General features: G+C 51.4%; 3 protein-coding genes across 9 annotated transcripts; 1 reads left to right on the top strand and 2 right to left on the bottom strand.

Annotated features, from left to right (window-relative positions):
• Positions 1–450: 450 nt before the first annotated feature.
• On the bottom strand, positions 451–6438 carry LAMTOR1 (late endosomal/lysosomal adaptor, MAPK and MTOR activator 1). Its single transcript, XM_017673054.3, has 5 exons — positions 6268–6438; positions 2442–2587; positions 2119–2196; positions 1654–1780; positions 451–1308 (listed from the first exon to the last, which is right to left on the bottom strand). Exons 1-5 carry the CDS (start codon positions 6307–6309, stop codon positions 1216–1218), a joined length of 486 nt encoding a protein of 161 aa, XP_017528543.1. The 5' UTR covers positions 6310–6438; the 3' UTR covers positions 451–1215.
• Positions 6439–6526: 88 nt separating this feature from the next.
• On the top strand, positions 6527–11595 carry LOC108405088 (transmembrane O-methyltransferase). Of its 4 annotated transcripts, none has more exons than XM_037026296.2 (4): positions 6527–6876; positions 8760–9034; positions 10120–10331; positions 10787–11595. In XM_037026296.2, the coding sequence occupies exons 2-4, from the start codon at positions 8776–8778 to the stop codon at positions 11105–11107; spliced, it is 792 nt and encodes a 263-aa protein (XP_036882191.2). In that variant the 5' UTR covers positions 6527–6876; positions 8760–8775; the 3' UTR covers positions 11108–11595. The 4 variants fall into 4 exon arrangements, with proteins under 4 accessions (XP_036882191.2, XP_036882189.2, XP_017528535.3 ...); XM_037026294.2 differs by having other exon boundaries at positions 6527–7890; XM_017673046.3 differs by lacking the exon at positions 6527–6876 and having other exon boundaries at positions 7900–9034; positions 10135–10331.
• A 150-nt stretch (positions 11596–11745) lies between these two features.
• ANAPC15 (anaphase promoting complex subunit 15) lies at positions 11746–14948 on the bottom strand. Of its 4 annotated transcripts, XM_073216052.1 has the most exons (6): positions 14798–14869; positions 13551–13623; positions 13283–13412; positions 12686–12745; positions 12236–12373; positions 11746–12081 (listed from the first exon to the last, which is right to left on the bottom strand). In XM_073216052.1, exons 3-6 carry the CDS (start codon positions 13400–13402, stop codon positions 12022–12024), a joined length of 378 nt encoding a protein of 125 aa, XP_073072153.1. In that variant the 5' UTR covers positions 13403–13412; positions 13551–13623; positions 14798–14869; the 3' UTR covers positions 11746–12021. The 4 variants fall into 4 exon arrangements, with proteins under 4 accessions (XP_073072153.1, XP_017528544.1, XP_017528545.1 ...); XM_017673055.3 differs by lacking the exon at positions 13551–13623 and having other exon boundaries at positions 14798–14948; XM_017673056.3 differs by lacking the exon at positions 13551–13623 and having other exon boundaries at positions 11746–12069; positions 14798–14947.
• Positions 14949–15195: the final 247 nt, after the last annotated feature.

The following is a 15195-nucleotide window of genomic DNA, read 5'->3' as shown; positions in this document are numbered from 1 at the left end:
AGTAGCTCTGGTCCTACTTCACTGAGAGAGGGAAGCAGTGGAAGGAATGGCCTGCTGGCTTGGGATACAAGAGACCTGGGTTTACTGCATGGCCTTGGGAAACTTACCTAACCTCTCTGGGCCGTTTTTTACTCTTCAGCTTAGATGTCCTTGGGTTAAAACTGCTTCACAGAGTAGCAAGGTTCTGTTGGGAGATGCCTCAGAAGCCTCCGGGAAGCTAAGAAGATGGGCTGTGATCCCTGAACCCTGACTTCATTGAGATCAGAGTAGCTCTACTCTAATGTCTTGCTTGTTGGGATTCTGCTTGAGATTTCATTAGATAAGAACCTTCTGATTGGTTTACTGACCTCATATACCAGGTGTTCCTGGTCTGCCTGCACATTGTACCCCACCTCCCCAACTTGTTGATAATTCCACTGAGCCTAAGGCACAGCCTCCAACAGTGACAGCTGCTTCAGATTCAGGTTTATTCAGCTTTGACAGTGTTCCCATCACTGGAGAAGGGACCAATCATTCAATTTGAGGTTAGCCCAGGCCAAGACTCAACTAAGATCTGGGAACCCTGAACCCTTACCTCTTAGATTCCTCTTAGTACCCCCAGGAAATGTGTTACCCCAACCCCCATCCATCTCACTGCCCAGACTTGAGTAGCCAGAAGTAAGCATTAATGGTGGTGGGCAGGACAGAGGGGCTGGAACCAGCACACAGATGAATACACTTCCTTTATCGAGGGTGACAAACAAAAACAAAAACCAAAAAACCCCAAATATGTAAAAACCCAGGGTGCTATACAAACTCGATTCATTCAAATTCAAGCTTGTCCAGACCCTGGTCAGAAACCCTAGTGAGGTGAATGTGAGCACTAAGTCAGGGAGAGGGCGGACAGTAGCGAGGCCAAGAGAAAGGGTGGGAAGGAGGCCCCACAGGCCCCCTGGTGATCACTCCTGCAGTGATACCTACACCCTCAGCGACCTGTCCTTTTTGCCCTCCCCCCACCCCCGGCAGCTCTGAAGGCCAGTCCCGAATGGCCCCACCCTCCCTTGCCCCATCCTCACTTGCTCAGGCTTGCAGCCCCGCTCTCCTCCTCCTCCTCCCTCTCTGTGATTAGTAGCAGGTTAGGGTACTGTGTAAGCCACAGTGCAGCTGGGGCCAGGGGAGGCAGGGCGGAGTCGGGGTGAAGAGAGGAGGAGAAGAGCTATCCAAGGACCCCTCTCTTCATGGGATCCCAAACTGTACAACCAGCTCCTCTTTTGCATCCACACGGATCTGAGAAAGTGCACTGTAGGCATAGGCAGCTATCCTGGAGACCTGAGACGGAGGGACCAGGAAGAAAGGAGCAGAGACAGTGAGAAGGGGTGAAGGATATCCAGAGGGCAGGGGAGGGGGATTGGTGGGAGGGGATGACGGCAGGGGTGGGGATGGGTGGGAACAGGCAAGACAGGACAGGAAGTCAAAGGGAAAGGCAGGGATGGGAAAGACAGAAGGAAAAGAACAAAGGGGAGAAAGAGATTAAGAATTGAGGGGAGGAGATAAAAATCAAGAGAATGAGGTAGGAGTGAGTGGGGCCCACAGTCTACCAGGCTCCCTAACCCACCTCCTACCTCCTGAGGCACATGTGGGGAGGACGTGCGGGGTAGACCCTGGGTGGCTCACCTGCTGCAAGTCAGAGAGGGGGACAGGCTCACTGGCCAGCACTTGGTGGGGCTGGCTGGTGAGCGACGGCAGCGGTGGCAGCTTCTTCCAGTGAGTCAGGCTGCTGCTCAGCACAGCCAGGCGGGTGCTGGCCAAGAGGAAGGCAGGTGGCAGTCAGGCCCCATCTGCCCTGTGCAGCCCAGGCGAGCTTCACTCCCTCAAGCCAGGGAAGCAGGGTGTTGGGGGCCTCAGTTCACCACAAACTCACTCCAAGCCCACCTCCCTTGGCCTCTGTGCCCCTGAGTGTCAGGGCAAACAGGGCTGATGTGAACTACTACTGAGGCCCCAAGATGTGTGGTTAAGTCTCCTGGGCTGCACCCAAATTAGGAATTTGGACTGGGGCCCAGGCTCTGAAGATGCATCAGGGACCAAGGGGTTGGGAGGAGCCCAGGTAGCCTGAGGGAACCACACTGGCCAGGTGCTCACCTGTACTGCCTTGCCCGGTCCATGTACTCATGCTGCTCCATGCCCTGGGAGTCTGCAGCAGACACATCGATGATATTGCTTTGGGAGGAGGAGGCAGAGAGGACATGACAGGTGCTTCAAGAGGGACATACAGGACTCACTGCCAAGTGCCACTCCAGGGCTGACACTTGTCCCCATCTGCCCACTGGAGCAGGGCTGTGCCCAGAGGTACCTCTCCCCACCATCCCTGTCCCATTCCCCATGTCCTGGGCCCAGCACTCTCTATTCCAGCCTTTAACATGAATGGAGGAGCTCCACCTCAAGCTGGGTCCTGTGATGCTCACCTGGCTGTCTTAGCGAGGATGGAGGAGAGCAGGGCCTGCTCATCTGTGCGAGCAGAAGGCAGGCTGTGGTAGTTGGGCTCAGCTCCATTGAGGGCTTTGGTTGGGGGGCTGCCAGGGTCCAGCAGCAGCTTTCGCTCCTCTCGGTCCTGGGGAAGGCCATGGGTAGGAAGTCAGCCCAGGGCCCTTAGTCCAACCTACCTTTCTTGTGCTCTCCTCTCAGCCCAGCTCTGACCTTTAAGCAGAGATTTTTGTCAGGAATATCCCAAGTGCCCAACTCTGTGGAATGTCAGATAAGGCTTAGTTCCTGCCTGCCCTTGGAGGCTCAGCTGAGTTAGATGATGTAATGTGGAACCAAGCAGTCCTAGACGCCCACAACAGATGGACAGAGGCAAAATGCAAGTATTCAGTAATAGCTCAGGAGCTTCAGAAGACATTCCTTCACCTGAATAGAAAAAGGATACTGGAGGCATGAAATTAGAGGAATGGGGTCTAGAGGAAAACTGATGCAAGTTAGCAGCCCCAGAAGGCCCAACTCCAACAAGGATGTCTCCTCCCAGGATGGAGAGGCCCTGTGCGGCCCCAAAAGAAAGCAAGCCTAAGCTCTCTTAACCTCTCCTATTATCTCAGGGCAGGAGTCCTAGCCCCAGCCGCTGGGTTACAGTCCAAGTGTGCTCACTTTTGAGGGCAGGTCCCTTCACCTCTCAGGTGTTCACTCCCTCTCCTCTGATGCTCTTGTATGGGGCTCCCAGAACCAAACTTGGTGTACCTGGTGTATCTGACCTGAATAGTAATGCTGTTTCCTCCCATGCCAAGCTACACATCTCTATTCGTGTGGCTTCATTCATTTTCAGCAGCCCTGTTACTCCTAGGCTACAATGATAACCACAACCCCCAGAACTGACCTGGGACCAAAGTAAGTCTCCCAGGTCCTATATAATTCTGTGAGTGTTTCCCCTTGTCCTGTTTCAGTCCCTTGTTCTGATTTCTCTGGATACTACCCTGCCTTGAGCTCATCAGCTGCAAATCTCTGCTGACTTTGTATCAGTTGCAAACTGGATAAGCAGATCTGCTGGGTATGTATCCAAGCCATAAAAAGCAAGGGTGCCCAGGAAAAAGCCAAGGACAAGGGGCCTTCGTGGCTAATGCTGACTCACCAACCCTCAGTGCCAGACCACCAGACTCCTAGCGTACCACTCCAAGCCTATCTCAGTTCCTACTCGAGACTTTACCATTGCAGGCTACCAGCAAACCTGCCCACAACTCCACAAGACTCCTTATGGAGGGTCACTTCTGCCCTGATGCCCCACCTTAGGCAGCACAGCCTGTTCACATTACTCTTCCTTCTCAAGCCTAGGCTTACCAGGTGTCCTCAGTCCCAATAGGAGACAGAGGCTGTGGGCTTCTATCCCATCTCCTCCCAACATCTGGACACCATCCTCTCACCCCACCAAAACAGGATAAGTATTAAAGGGCTAGACAGAAAAAATGCTTGCCAAAGATTAAACTATCTCTGAGTTAACCTGGCTCCATAATGGACCCTGAGTGTGCTTCCTATGTGTCATCCTTCCCCAAGTCCCATTTTACATTTTCCTGCAGGACAGAGCAGTTTCTCCCCTCTCAGGGGATTCTTCAAGAACACAGTTCGTTTCTTGAGACCTAGACTTGTAGAAGAGGCCATGCTACCCCCAATTAGAGTAGACAAGTAACATCACCCCACCTCCAAAGGGTGAGTGGTGCACGGGAGGAGGTTTTTCTCACCAATGTTTGTCCCCAAGTCAGTGTCAAACCAGAAGTTGGGGTTTCACCATTCACCCTAGCACAGACACAAATGTGACCTGGAAATGACTAGACATCTGGTCTGTGAACACAGCTGAAAAAGACAGCTTGGCCCAATGGAGAGAGCACATGGCTTGGTATCAAAGCACTTTGGCTATGGCACTTCTCAGCTTTGTAACCTTGGCTAAATTTCACTTAGCCTCTCTGAACTTTTCACCACCTTTAAACACACATAACCCATACAAGTGTGACAGATGTTGGGCAAAAGTCAAATGAGATTAAGTGTAAAAGGCCTTTGAAAATTGTAATGTGTTGTACAGTTAACAAAGAAGCAGAGATGAGAGTGAGAGAAGGGACTGCCCAAGAGGTGAAAAGAGGGACTTTGGAATAGTGAATGATTATGGCTTGTACATGAGGTAAAGTTGACTTTTGCCACATGAGGCCTCAATTCATTCAGCACTGATCAAGCACCATCTCTGGGAGTTAGAAACAGAAGTGAGAGTCCATCAAGGGGAGGCAGATTCAGGACAGCAGCAAGCCCAGCTCTCCCAGCTAGAAGCTGATACCCTTTCTCATAAGGTATTAACCCTTCTTGACTGATTCTGTGCGAAAGTCCGTATTATACCTTATAGGACAATTTACCACTAGACCACAACTTTCCCAGTAGGCAGGGAATACTGTTTCCTTCTTTTAAGAGGCTGGAGTGAAGTGAAAGGTACTGGGCACAAAGCATGCCTAACATAAGGTATAGAAAATATGGGTTTGTGTTCATTTCCGTATCTGGATAATTAATAAGGCCCAGGAGCCACCCATGCCTCTCATACAAACATTTTTGCAAGCTTAAGCCCTTAACCTAAAATAGGTTCATGTGAGTCACTGGAGAGAGGGCTGCTTCCCAAATATGGGTGATATAATTAATCCATGCCTGTGACCATCTTCCCCACTAGACTGTGAGCTATTTGCTGAAACCTTTTTGCTGTCTGTGTCTACTACGGCTGAAATGTGGAACCAAAGCTTAGAAGTAATCAAAAGGTTAAGTGGCCAACAGCTGGAGAATTCATCTTTGGAAAGGTCCCTCTTCAAAAAAGGTCAGGTGGGCAGGGCAAGGATTAAAGTGTGGCAAAAAGTCAGAATGCACTGAAGAAGAGGGTGAATTTAAAACACAACAGGTCTCTGGTAGTGCAGCATAGGGAATACAGACAATAATTTTGTAACATTTTCCTATGTTGACATATAGTAACTGCACTAGTTGGGGTGAGGGCTTAATAATGTGGGTAACTGTTGAACAACTGTATTGTACACGTAAAATCAACGTAAGATTGTATATCAACTATACTTTAAAAAAACACCTGGGCAGATCTCCTCATTCTAACCCTTTCTGCAAAAGAATCAGATCTACAACCAAATTCCCAGTACTAGGCCCCCTTTTAGTTAAAGGCGAAAGCTGTACTAAAACAGGCCAAACTGAGCTCCCCATTCCATCTCGCTATTCCAATCTACTCTCATTTACTGCTTCCCAACTCCCCACAAGTCCCGATGTTCTCATTCTATTAACTCTTTAACTGGTCAACTCAAATGCCACCAACTTCCAGAGGCCTTCTCTGACCCCACACCAGCACTGACCTTCCCTCTCCAAGGATACACAGATTTCTGGTTCATCTCGGAACAAACTAATCAGTGCCTCAGCTTACCCACCTCTACAATGGATTCACAAAGCCCGCTAATACAGGCACAAAGGCACAGGAAGCTGGGAAGGCGGTGCTTCCCCGGGACCTAGACGGCGGGTCCTGGAAGCTGTAAGGGTTTAAAGGAAGGAAAGAGATGGGAGAAAGGATAGGCGGCTGCCCGCACACCCCATCGCGGGGACTGTGTAGCGAGAACTGGGGCTTTAACTGGAGTAGAAGCCTAGCCCGGTGTCCCCTCTGTAATGTCTACTCCCGGCCTCCGTACTGAGAGCCCCACACACCAGCTCTCCGCCTTCGGCAGGCTTTTTTCTGATTCCCATGCCCCAGAATCTCAGCCTTATTCCCGAGCCCCGCCGTGGCCGCACCTGGTCCGAATCCTCGTTCTCGCTGCTGTAGCAGCACCCCATGGCCGGGGTCTGGCGGGGCGCTCAAACGGCGCCGAGGAGGGACGGCGTCCGTCGGGAGCCCTTCCGGTCACATGACCCTTGGCTGCCTCTCGCAAGCAATACTGCCGCCGCTCCTACTTCATAGAGCCTCTTCGCGGCCGCCGCAAGCCCAACTTCCGGGCCGGCCCCCACCGCGTGATCATCGCCAGCCAATGGGAAGGCACACCCCGAGCGGCGGATGGGAGACACGTGATACGAGGAAGGTTGGGGGATCACATGACTTTACCCTCTTCCCCAGTGTCCGAGCCCTAGCTACCCGCCGCGGGCCATAGTGCCCCTCCTGTGAGTCGTATTATGTAGTCCTGCAACTGCCAGGCTACCTTTCTGGGCCAATGAGAGAGCTTATACCGAATGCCGTCATGAAATGCTCTTCTAAATGCCATGCGAGGGGAGAGTGGGATCCTGCACTCTTAAGAGCAGGCAGCCTAGGGGACACGTGGAGGGTGTCTAGGGACTGGGGAACTGAGACTTACTGGAAGAAGGAGCCTTATACCTTCACAAACTAAGGTGGAGTGGATCTGAATCCTGGTAAGAGGAGATAGAGGCCACCTCACTGATCTCTTTGTCTTCTGGCATTTCTCTTAAATCCAGCGTTTTCACAGCCGACATAGTAATCTAACACACGATGCTCTTAAAAATCACCCTATTTGTAACCCTTGGATCCTGAACACAGGCCCAAGTTTGTCATTAAAGATCTTGCAGAGCCTGACACCTAATTCCCACTCTCCCTGGTTTGGGGTGGGTGGGTGGTGGTAGTATGATGGAGAGGTTGCCAGGATGCCTCACCAGCCATAGGGAAACACAGTTTCCTGATTGCCCTCCTGGCCTTTGCACATGTGACCTGGCACACTGTCTCCCCACCAGGCCTGTGATGTTTTCATGACACAGTACAATATTCTGATTGTCATTTCTGACCCCATTCTCTGTTCATCTTCAGCGACCTGTACTCAATCCAATGTTGATTCATTCACTTACTGAATCAAGTATTTAGTATCTGTGATGTGACACACACTGTTCTATCTACAGATAAAACACAGCAGTTCACAAAACAGCTAAATGTCCCTGTATAAATGGAGCATCACATTATATTGTCTTGTTCTGGGTCAGTCTCTTCTACCAAACTTGGAGTTCTTGGCGGACAGGGACAGGATAGGACTCCGTGACCCAAGCCCTGGAACTTACTTAGACAAAACTTTAATTTTGAATTAATGAGTAAATTGCAGTCTATCACCTTGGCTCACACTATGAACCATGTCCTGATCGAAGAGGTTTAAGGAGAAGCCACCAAACCCAGCAGCTCTTATTATCCTCCAAATCAAGACCCTGGAGTTCTGTAAATTCTCTCAGGGCTCCTGAAGGGTACGAGTCAGTTCCAGCTTGTTCCTGTGGCCAGTAACTTGAACTGCAGGTCTCAGGTGACAGCAACAGCCTCACCATCAATAATTGAGAGGACATCCAGTCTGCCTCAGGGTTCTCTCCCTCTAAGGACTCCCCCTCCTGTCCTATGCTCTGGTCTTCCCCAAGCAGGAGCCTCCAGCCCAGGTAAGCAGGGCTCTTGAGTGTGGGTTCCCAAGCACACCACTTCAGACTCACCATCATTCGCCTATTCACATCCATTCATACACTCTTGCTTTCATTTTTAGTTCCCACCACCATCAGGAGCCTCACAAGCGTCAGATCTGGAGGAGAAGGGAGGATGGTTCAGGGCACTTAACCCACTTAGGGAGTCTGGGAGAAGAGGCCTGAATGGTGTTCTGTGTGTATGTGTGTGTACAAGCCTGTGCAGGGAATTCTGAGAACTGAAGAGGGAATGCAGGGGAGAGGAGACAGGACTGGAGAAGAAATTTAGAATTAAGGACTCTTCCCACCCCAGGGAAGAGCAGATAAGAGGGAATCCTGGGGTGGAAAGAGACTTCATCCTACTACACTATGGAATGTCTTTTTGCTTGCCTTTTACTGAAGCAGAGCACAGTGACTGAAGGGGTTTCTGACTACAAAGCTGTGCTCTTTTGCTACACATTAGTGGGCCAGAAGAAACCAAGCAGGAAAGGCGTAAGGATGGGGGAGGATATCTCAAAGGGGAACTGGTGAGAGAGGTCCTGAGGAAAGGGTGACTACAGAGATGAAGGTCAACAAGGAAAGTAAGGTGAAGACAGGACCAGGATTCAGAAGTGGGTAGAGATAGTTTGCAGTTGGATGCACTTAGACCAGCTTGGAGTCCTTGAGAGTACATGGGCTTGGAATCAAACCAGCTCAAATTCAAATCCCAGTTCTGCCATGTGACTGTGGATGAAAGTCAGCTTTTCTGAGCCATAATTTGTAAAATATAGAGAATTGCTACTGGTAAGGGCTGCACAAATGACTGGCAAATGGTGGGCATGGGTTTCCCTCCCTGCCTCCCTCCACTCCAGGGCCCAAATAGGGACCATGTCCCCCGCCATTGCGCTGGCCTTCTTGCCCCTCGTGGTGACATTGCTGGTGCGGTACCGGCACTACTTCCGACTGCTGGTGCGCAAGGTCTTGTTGCGGAGCCTCCGAGATTGCCTGTCGGGGCTGCGGATTGAGGAGCGGGCCTTCAGCTATGTGCTCACCCATGCCCTGCCTGGGGACCCCAGTCACATCCTTACCACCCTGGACCATTGGAGCAGCCACTGCGAGTACCTGAGCCATATGGGGCCTGTCAAAGGTCAGTGTTCCCTAGCATTCTGCTCCAGGAAGCACCCTCAAGATGGCAAAGAAAGATCTGGGATCTGCTTCTGACTTACTGGGTGAATTGGGCAGGTTTTTTACACTTTCTGGGTTTTTATTATCTCCTCTGATGAGGCTGGGTAAGGTTACTCATTCATCTAGCAAACATTTCCTGCCACTTCTTTTGTACCCAGCATCTGCAGGGTACTGGGGGAGAAAGAGGTACAGGGTACAGAGATGAGTCAGCCAAAAATGCTGGCCTCAAAGGGGGCATAACACCAAGGGGAATAAGCATCTCAGCACATAACCCATAATTTTGTGGAGTTAAGGGAGATAACCCATAATTATCTGTGTCTGAGTCTTCCTTCCCCACCGTGGAGGCTCCCACATCCCACTCATGGTAGCTGTCTGACTGGATCTGTCTGAACCCCAGCTCCCAGCAAAAGGGCTTTTAGACTCTTATTAAAGAAATTCATCCAATTCCAAGGTGAGAAAGACATTGAACAAACAAAACAATAGGGAATGAAACTGGAAGTTTTAGCAAAGGTCTTTCCAGAGCCTGGAAGATGGTCTTTCAGAAGCCTGGTGGTTGTTTCTGCCTGGGCCTTCCTGGAGGGAGCAACATTTGAACTGATAGAAGGATCACTTTCGAATTGGCCAGATAATGAGGACAGAGGTGAGGAAGGGCAAAGCTAGTCATGTGTACAAATGCAGCACGAAAGAGTGAACGAGCATGGTTAACTCTGGGCACAGTCTGGGATGGGGTGTAGGCTACAGGTGGGAAGAATTTGAGAGCTGAAACTGGAAAGGTAGGATAGGATCAGGTCCAAGAAGGTCCTGAATATCAAGAATCCCAAATTCAATCCAAGGCCTTTAGAATCATAGGGCCCAGGGAATGATAGGCTCAGATTTGTTTGTTAGGAAAATCCTAGTGGCTGGTGTGAAGACTAGAGTGGAGGAGGCAACTCTAGAAGGGCAGTGAGGGAAGGGCAGTGAGGGAGGGAGAGATCAGACCCCAGCTAGTTGGGGGCTGTAGTGAGGCAGGTGGGCATTTGAGATCCCTTTCTACTGGGGGCTCTGCAGCCATCTCCCCCATAGGTCAGATCCTGATGCGGCTGGTGGAGGAGAAGACCCCTGCCTGTGTGCTGGAGCTGGGCACTTACTGTGGATACTCCACGCTGCTCATTGCCCGTGCCCTGCCCCCTGGGGGCCACCTCCTTACTGTGGAGCAGGACCAACGAACAGCAGCAGTGGCCGAAAAACTCATCCGCCTGGCTGGCTTCGACGAGCACACGGTCAGCCCCCACCTCCTCAACCCTGTCTCTTCCCTGCCATCCCAGGCCTTGCCCTAGACAAGCCTCTCCACTGGGGGAAGGAGAGGAAGCAGCTAGGGGATTCTGGAGGGTGTGAGCTCCTGTCCTAAGTCATTTACAGATATTTGCTGTTCAACAACAAAGCAGCAGTTAAGAGGAAGGTCTCTGGAACCCAGCAAGTCCAGGTTCAAACCTTAGTCTGCCTCTTGTTAGCCTTGGGGAAAGCACTTATCCTCTGAACCCCAGCTTCTTCACTGGCAGACTGGAAATCACAATACTGATCCTGACTTCTTGGGTTCTGAGGCCAGAGGAAATGTGTGAACACTCATGGGAACCTAGGCCAGGGTCTAACATAAAGTAAGCCAGGTCCTGGTGGGGTTTGGTGCAGGGAGAATAATCCTTCCCACCCTCACCTCCAGCTCCTCCCACCCCCACAGGTGGAGCTAATTGTGGGTAGCTCAGAGGAGGTGATCCCATGCCTACGAACCCAGTACCAGTTGAGTTGGGCAGACTTGGTGCTCCTGACACATCGGCCCCGATGTTACCTGCGGGACCTGCAGCTGCTGGAGGCACATGCCCTTCTGCCAGCTGGTGCCACTGTGTTGGCTGACCATGTGCTCTTCCCTGGTGCACCCCGTTTCCTGCAGTACGCCAAGAGCTGTGGCCGCTACCGATGCCGCCTCCACCACACTGGCCTCCCAGACTTCCCTGCCATCAAAGACGGCATAGCCCAGCTCACCTACACAGGGCCTGGTTGAGGTCCAGGCCCAGGGGTTCTTACTCTACTCCCTACCTCCACCCAAGCAAGGACCTCACAATATCCTGTCCCCTCCTTGCTTATGGCTGGGGAGGCTCTCCTCCCACACCCCTGCCCCACTCCAGTTCCACACTGATCTGAGGCATCAAGTTCTGTCACGCTGTTTGGCCCTATGGTACCCTTCCTTCAAGGGAGAGCCATGGGCTGACAGGCAAGAGGCCTGAGCTCCCAGCCCAGCTCTGTCACTGATTTTCTGAGTGACTCCATGGGAGTCCCTACTCTGCTCTGAGACTTAATCCACTTTCTTAATACCAACAAAGCTGGCTGGGAGAACTCCAGGCGCCTCTCAGCTCTGGGCCTCAGAAAGCTTGCCCTCCCCAGCCCATGCCATTCAGGGTGGGAACAGGGGAAACAGTGAATTCTGAGTTCATGGCCCTGTAGGAATGGGTGCAAGCTGGGCCGGAGGAAATGGCAATGGAGCCAGGGCCAGGGCTGTGCCGGGCTTCCCTGACTCTGGCCCACATAGCCAGGTAGCTTTGCCTTAAGTCCCTTGTGTGCCTTCTCCCCAAAGCTCAAGAGAAGATATTGGATTCCTCTGGGGCCCACCAACAAATAGGGAATATACATGGGGAAAAAAAATATCAGTCCTGTGTTTTTATTAAAGAGTTATAAAGAGATTATACCTGGCAACCAAGGGGTGAGGTACTGGCCATAAAGCTGGGGTAGGCTTAGGCCCTGGGGATTCAAAGGCAGATTGATGACCTGGGAGGGACCAAGGAAACCAAGTCCTGGCGGCAGCAGCAGAGGTGCCCGAGGGTGAGTATCCAGGCACTGGGGCAGCAGCTGGTTCTGCAGGGGCTGCATGGTTGGTTGGGCTGGTGTGGAATCTCCCTGAGGCCACCCTGCCTGGTCTACCTAGATCATCCACTGGTCCTGATCTTGTTCATTGCCTTCCATGTCCACCTGGAGAGGAGGCTGGTGTGGGTGGGGAGGAGCCTCAGCCACCCGGCCAGCCCCAGTCCCAGATCCTGCCCCTGGCTGGATCCAGGGTTTCTGTACCCCACCCACCACTTAGGTCAACAGTAGGGGCCAGGAGCAGAGGCCCTCCCTCCCCCACACCCCAGCTTACCTCATTGACCTCTCCATCATCAGGTGACTCATTGTAGTCATTCATCTCATCCATGTCCTGCATGTCTTCATCATCCTCTGAGTCCTCTTCACTATCCTCGTCATCGTCTTCATCCTCCTCTTCCTCGTCATCATAGTGCTGGTGAGGCAGGGAAGAGCCTATAGGCTCTACAAGACTGCCCAGACTAGTTCAAAGGCTGGCCCACTTGGAACCTCTCACTGGAGCCAACAAATGAGCCCGCACTCCCTAACCCTTCCCCCCTGGATTCTAGCAGGCTGGCTCATGTTCCGCAGGACCTTACGCTGGGCCCAATACTCACTCTGTCTAGCTCCCCTTTATAACCGCCACACAGAGAAGAAGACCATGACTGACTGCTCTGGGGTCAGAGGTAGAACCTTCAGCGTTAGAGCAGAGCTTTAGTCCACCTGGGCCCCACTTGGAGCCACTCACCTCTGAGGCCGGCTTGCCAATAGGTACCAGGTTGTTGTCTTTCTCTGCAATGCTCTGGAGCTGTGACCAAAGAGGGAGGACAGCAGGGCCAGGTCAGAGGCATGGGACTGTACCATCCTGTCTCCAAGAACACCCCCAAGAGTGAAAGAGAAGCTTCCCTCCAGTTCTCTGGAAGATTTAATTCCTTTCTCTCCTGTCATTTGCCACTTACTTAGGAGCTTGATCCAACTACATAAACTCTCTGGGCCTTGGTTTCCTCATAAGATTATGGTGACAATGAAGTGAGACACTAGCAGCCTAGAACATGGCATCTGCCAGATCCTCAACAGATGATCAAAATGATCATTCCTATACTTTAGGAAAAAGAGCCTAGGTTCCAATCCATCCAGAGGTCCCATGGCCCAAAAGCAAATTACACAAAAATGAGAACCTAGCCCCCCCACCACAGCCCACCCCCAACAGTCAGCCTGATTCTTCCTAACTCAGAGCAAAAAGCTCCTCCAGGGCAGCTCTCAGACATTAGGCTGGGTCATGGCCAGTGAAGGAGTGGAAGTGTCCCTGACTGAGGCTCCACTACCATGGCAGGTCCTTACTCACCCAGGCCTGATGCTGCTGTTCTTGCTGCTGCAGTTCTGTCTCCTCCACACAGGGTCGATCCAGATTAAACCACAGTGTCTCAGTCACACGGGGGAAGAGTGAGGGGAACAAGGTGGACATGGCTCCTAGACTAGAGGTAAAGGGTCAGGTGAATCTAGCTCTCAGATGTGTTTGGTTTTAGTTTATATTTGGTTACAGTTTGATTTGGGGAAGGGGTGGAGTGGAAGGTAGCAGGGAAATAGCCTTTTCCTGTGGGAATCAGACAGACCTGGTGGCTCCACCACTTCCTAGCTGTTTGACCTTGGCCAAGTCACTTAACCTCTCTGAGCCTGTTTCCTCATCTGTAAAATGGGGATAATAACAATTAACCACCCTCACAGTTATTCTGATAATTAATTTACTTTATGGATAAGTAAAGCTATTTGTAAGTTGTTGAGGACAGAAGAGAACTGAAACAGAATGCAGAGATAGGAATCCAGAATGCATACTGGAGTTACAAAATTATACAAAATTAGAGGTGACAGGGTTCTACTGTAACTATCTCTACCTCCCCCTAACACTACCTATTTTTTGCCCCTCTGTTGTCCATATCATCCCCACCCAGTGTCAGAAATTTAGGACACTAACCACCTCTCTCCTGAACCACACCCAAATTGGAGAGGGAGGGTTACCACGGTCAAATATAGTTCAGTAAGACATTCTAAAGACAAGAATAAATGGATAAATAAGTAGATGGGAGACTGAATAAATGAATTTAACATGTGAATGAACAAATAACCTCAGCTTGGATTAAGCAGCTGAGGTATCTGACCAGGAAGGTCTCAGAGTATTCTTAAGTGAAACCTTTCAGTTCACAGGAAAACTGAGACCCAGCGACAAGCAGCGACTAAGCTTTAGGTCACACGATGAGTTGGGGCATAGAACTCCTGCGGGAAGACAACCAGACAGGACACTAGAGGAGATGCAGGACCTACGTCTAATTCTGCTTTTGCTCTAATGTGTTTTACTAATCCGGGGCCAGCCGCTGCCCTTTCTAGGGCCTCAACTTCCCAGCCCGTGTAAAAGGTGCAAGAGCGCCCACGCTCACGTCCCAGAAATACTGAGACGCCAGACAGCGAGGCTCGGAAAGCCCAACCCCTTGCCTCAAAGTCACCGCCCATCCTCTGCTTATTATGATAAAAACCATGGGACTGACCAACAGAAAGAAGGCAGGGGCGGGATTCGGACAGTCATTTGCCCTTATAGGGTTGCTAATCGTGAAAGGAGTGTGCCTGGGTAGGGCCAGTTAACTGGAAAAAATACTGGGTGACAGAAAGGGACACCAATGAGTGACGGTTCTGTGTGAGGGGGTGGGGCTTGGTCTCGAGGAAGCAGCCAATGAGCTAGAGGTCTTTAATGTTGGAAGCAGTCTGAACATAGAGCCCCTGAGGTGGGTCAGAGGAACAGAATTTTTCTGAGGGAGAGAGAAAAGAAAGAGCAAAGAGACACAGCCACAGCCTTGCCTTGTGTACTTACCGAGCCGGGAGTCGGCAGCCGGCGACGACCCGGAAGCACTTCACTGTTCCTGAGCGGAAGGACCCGCCAGAACTCGGACACAACAAACGCATGCGCTTTTGATCTCCTTTTGTTTCTGTTCCCGCCCACCAGACCGGATGTGACGTTATACACCCTAGTCACGTTGTTGGGGGTGGGAATTTGCCTGCTCCTTCGGCCCTGCCCCAACTCTTAGCCAATTGGCCTCTTCAGCCTGCTCCCACCCTAAAGGCCTCATTTAACAGCTCCCCTCTAGCCCCAAGCGGTGTTTGCTCTCTAACCCTTGCTGCAAAATAGCTGACAGCAGCCTGCGTTAGTGCTGGGACTGTCCTCTGTCCGTGGAGAGCTAGTGTGCTCCTAGCTTCCAGAAACGCTGGGTG

The sequence above is a fragment of the Manis javanica genome, chromosome 11, assembly GCF_040802235.1.
Source record: "Manis javanica isolate MJ-LG chromosome 11, MJ_LKY, whole genome shotgun sequence".
Lineage (NCBI taxonomy): Eukaryota > Metazoa > Chordata > Mammalia > Pholidota > Manidae > Manis > Manis javanica.
Note: the sequence above shows the minus strand (reverse complement) of the source record. Positions and strands in the feature narration are given on the sequence as shown.

Excerpts from the sequence above, each read along its gene's own strand:
- LAMTOR1 (XM_017673054.3), bottom strand. The coding sequence starts at position 6,309 with ATGGGGTGCTGCTACAGCAGCGAGAACGAGGATTCGGACCAG. Across the intron at positions 2,197-2,441 it reads ATCCTCGCTAAGACAGCCAG|CAATATCATCGATGTGTCTG; the intron begins GTGAGCATCACA and ends CTCCTCCCAAAG. Across the intron at positions 1,309-1,653 it reads CCCTCTCTGACTTGCAGCAG|GTCTCCAGGATAGCTGCCTA; the intron begins GTGAGCCACCCA and ends CCTCCGTCTCAG.
- LOC108405088 (XM_037026293.2), top strand. The coding sequence starts at position 8,707 with ATGACTGGCAAATGGTGGGCATGGGTTTCCCTCCCTGCCTCCCTCCAC. Across the intron at positions 9,035-10,119 it reads CCATATGGGGCCTGTCAAAG|CCATCTCCCCCATAGGTCAG; the intron begins GTCAGTGTTCCC and ends GGGGCTCTGCAG. Across the intron at positions 10,332-10,786 it reads CTGGCTTCGACGAGCACACG|GTGGAGCTAATTGTGGGTAG; the intron begins GTCAGCCCCCAC and ends CCACCCCCACAG.
- ANAPC15 (XM_017673055.3), bottom strand. The coding sequence starts at position 14,889 with ATGCGTTTGTTGTGTCCGAGTTCTGGCGGGTCCTTCCGCTCAGGAACA. Across the intron at positions 13,413-14,797 it reads GGCTGCCGACTCCCGGCTCG|TCTAGGAGCCATGTCCACCT; the intron begins GTAAGTACACAA and ends CTTTACCTCTAG. Across the intron at positions 12,374-12,685 it reads TTGGCAAGCCGGCCTCAGAG|CACTATGATGACGAGGAAGA; the intron begins GTGAGTGGCTCC and ends CTGCCTCACCAG.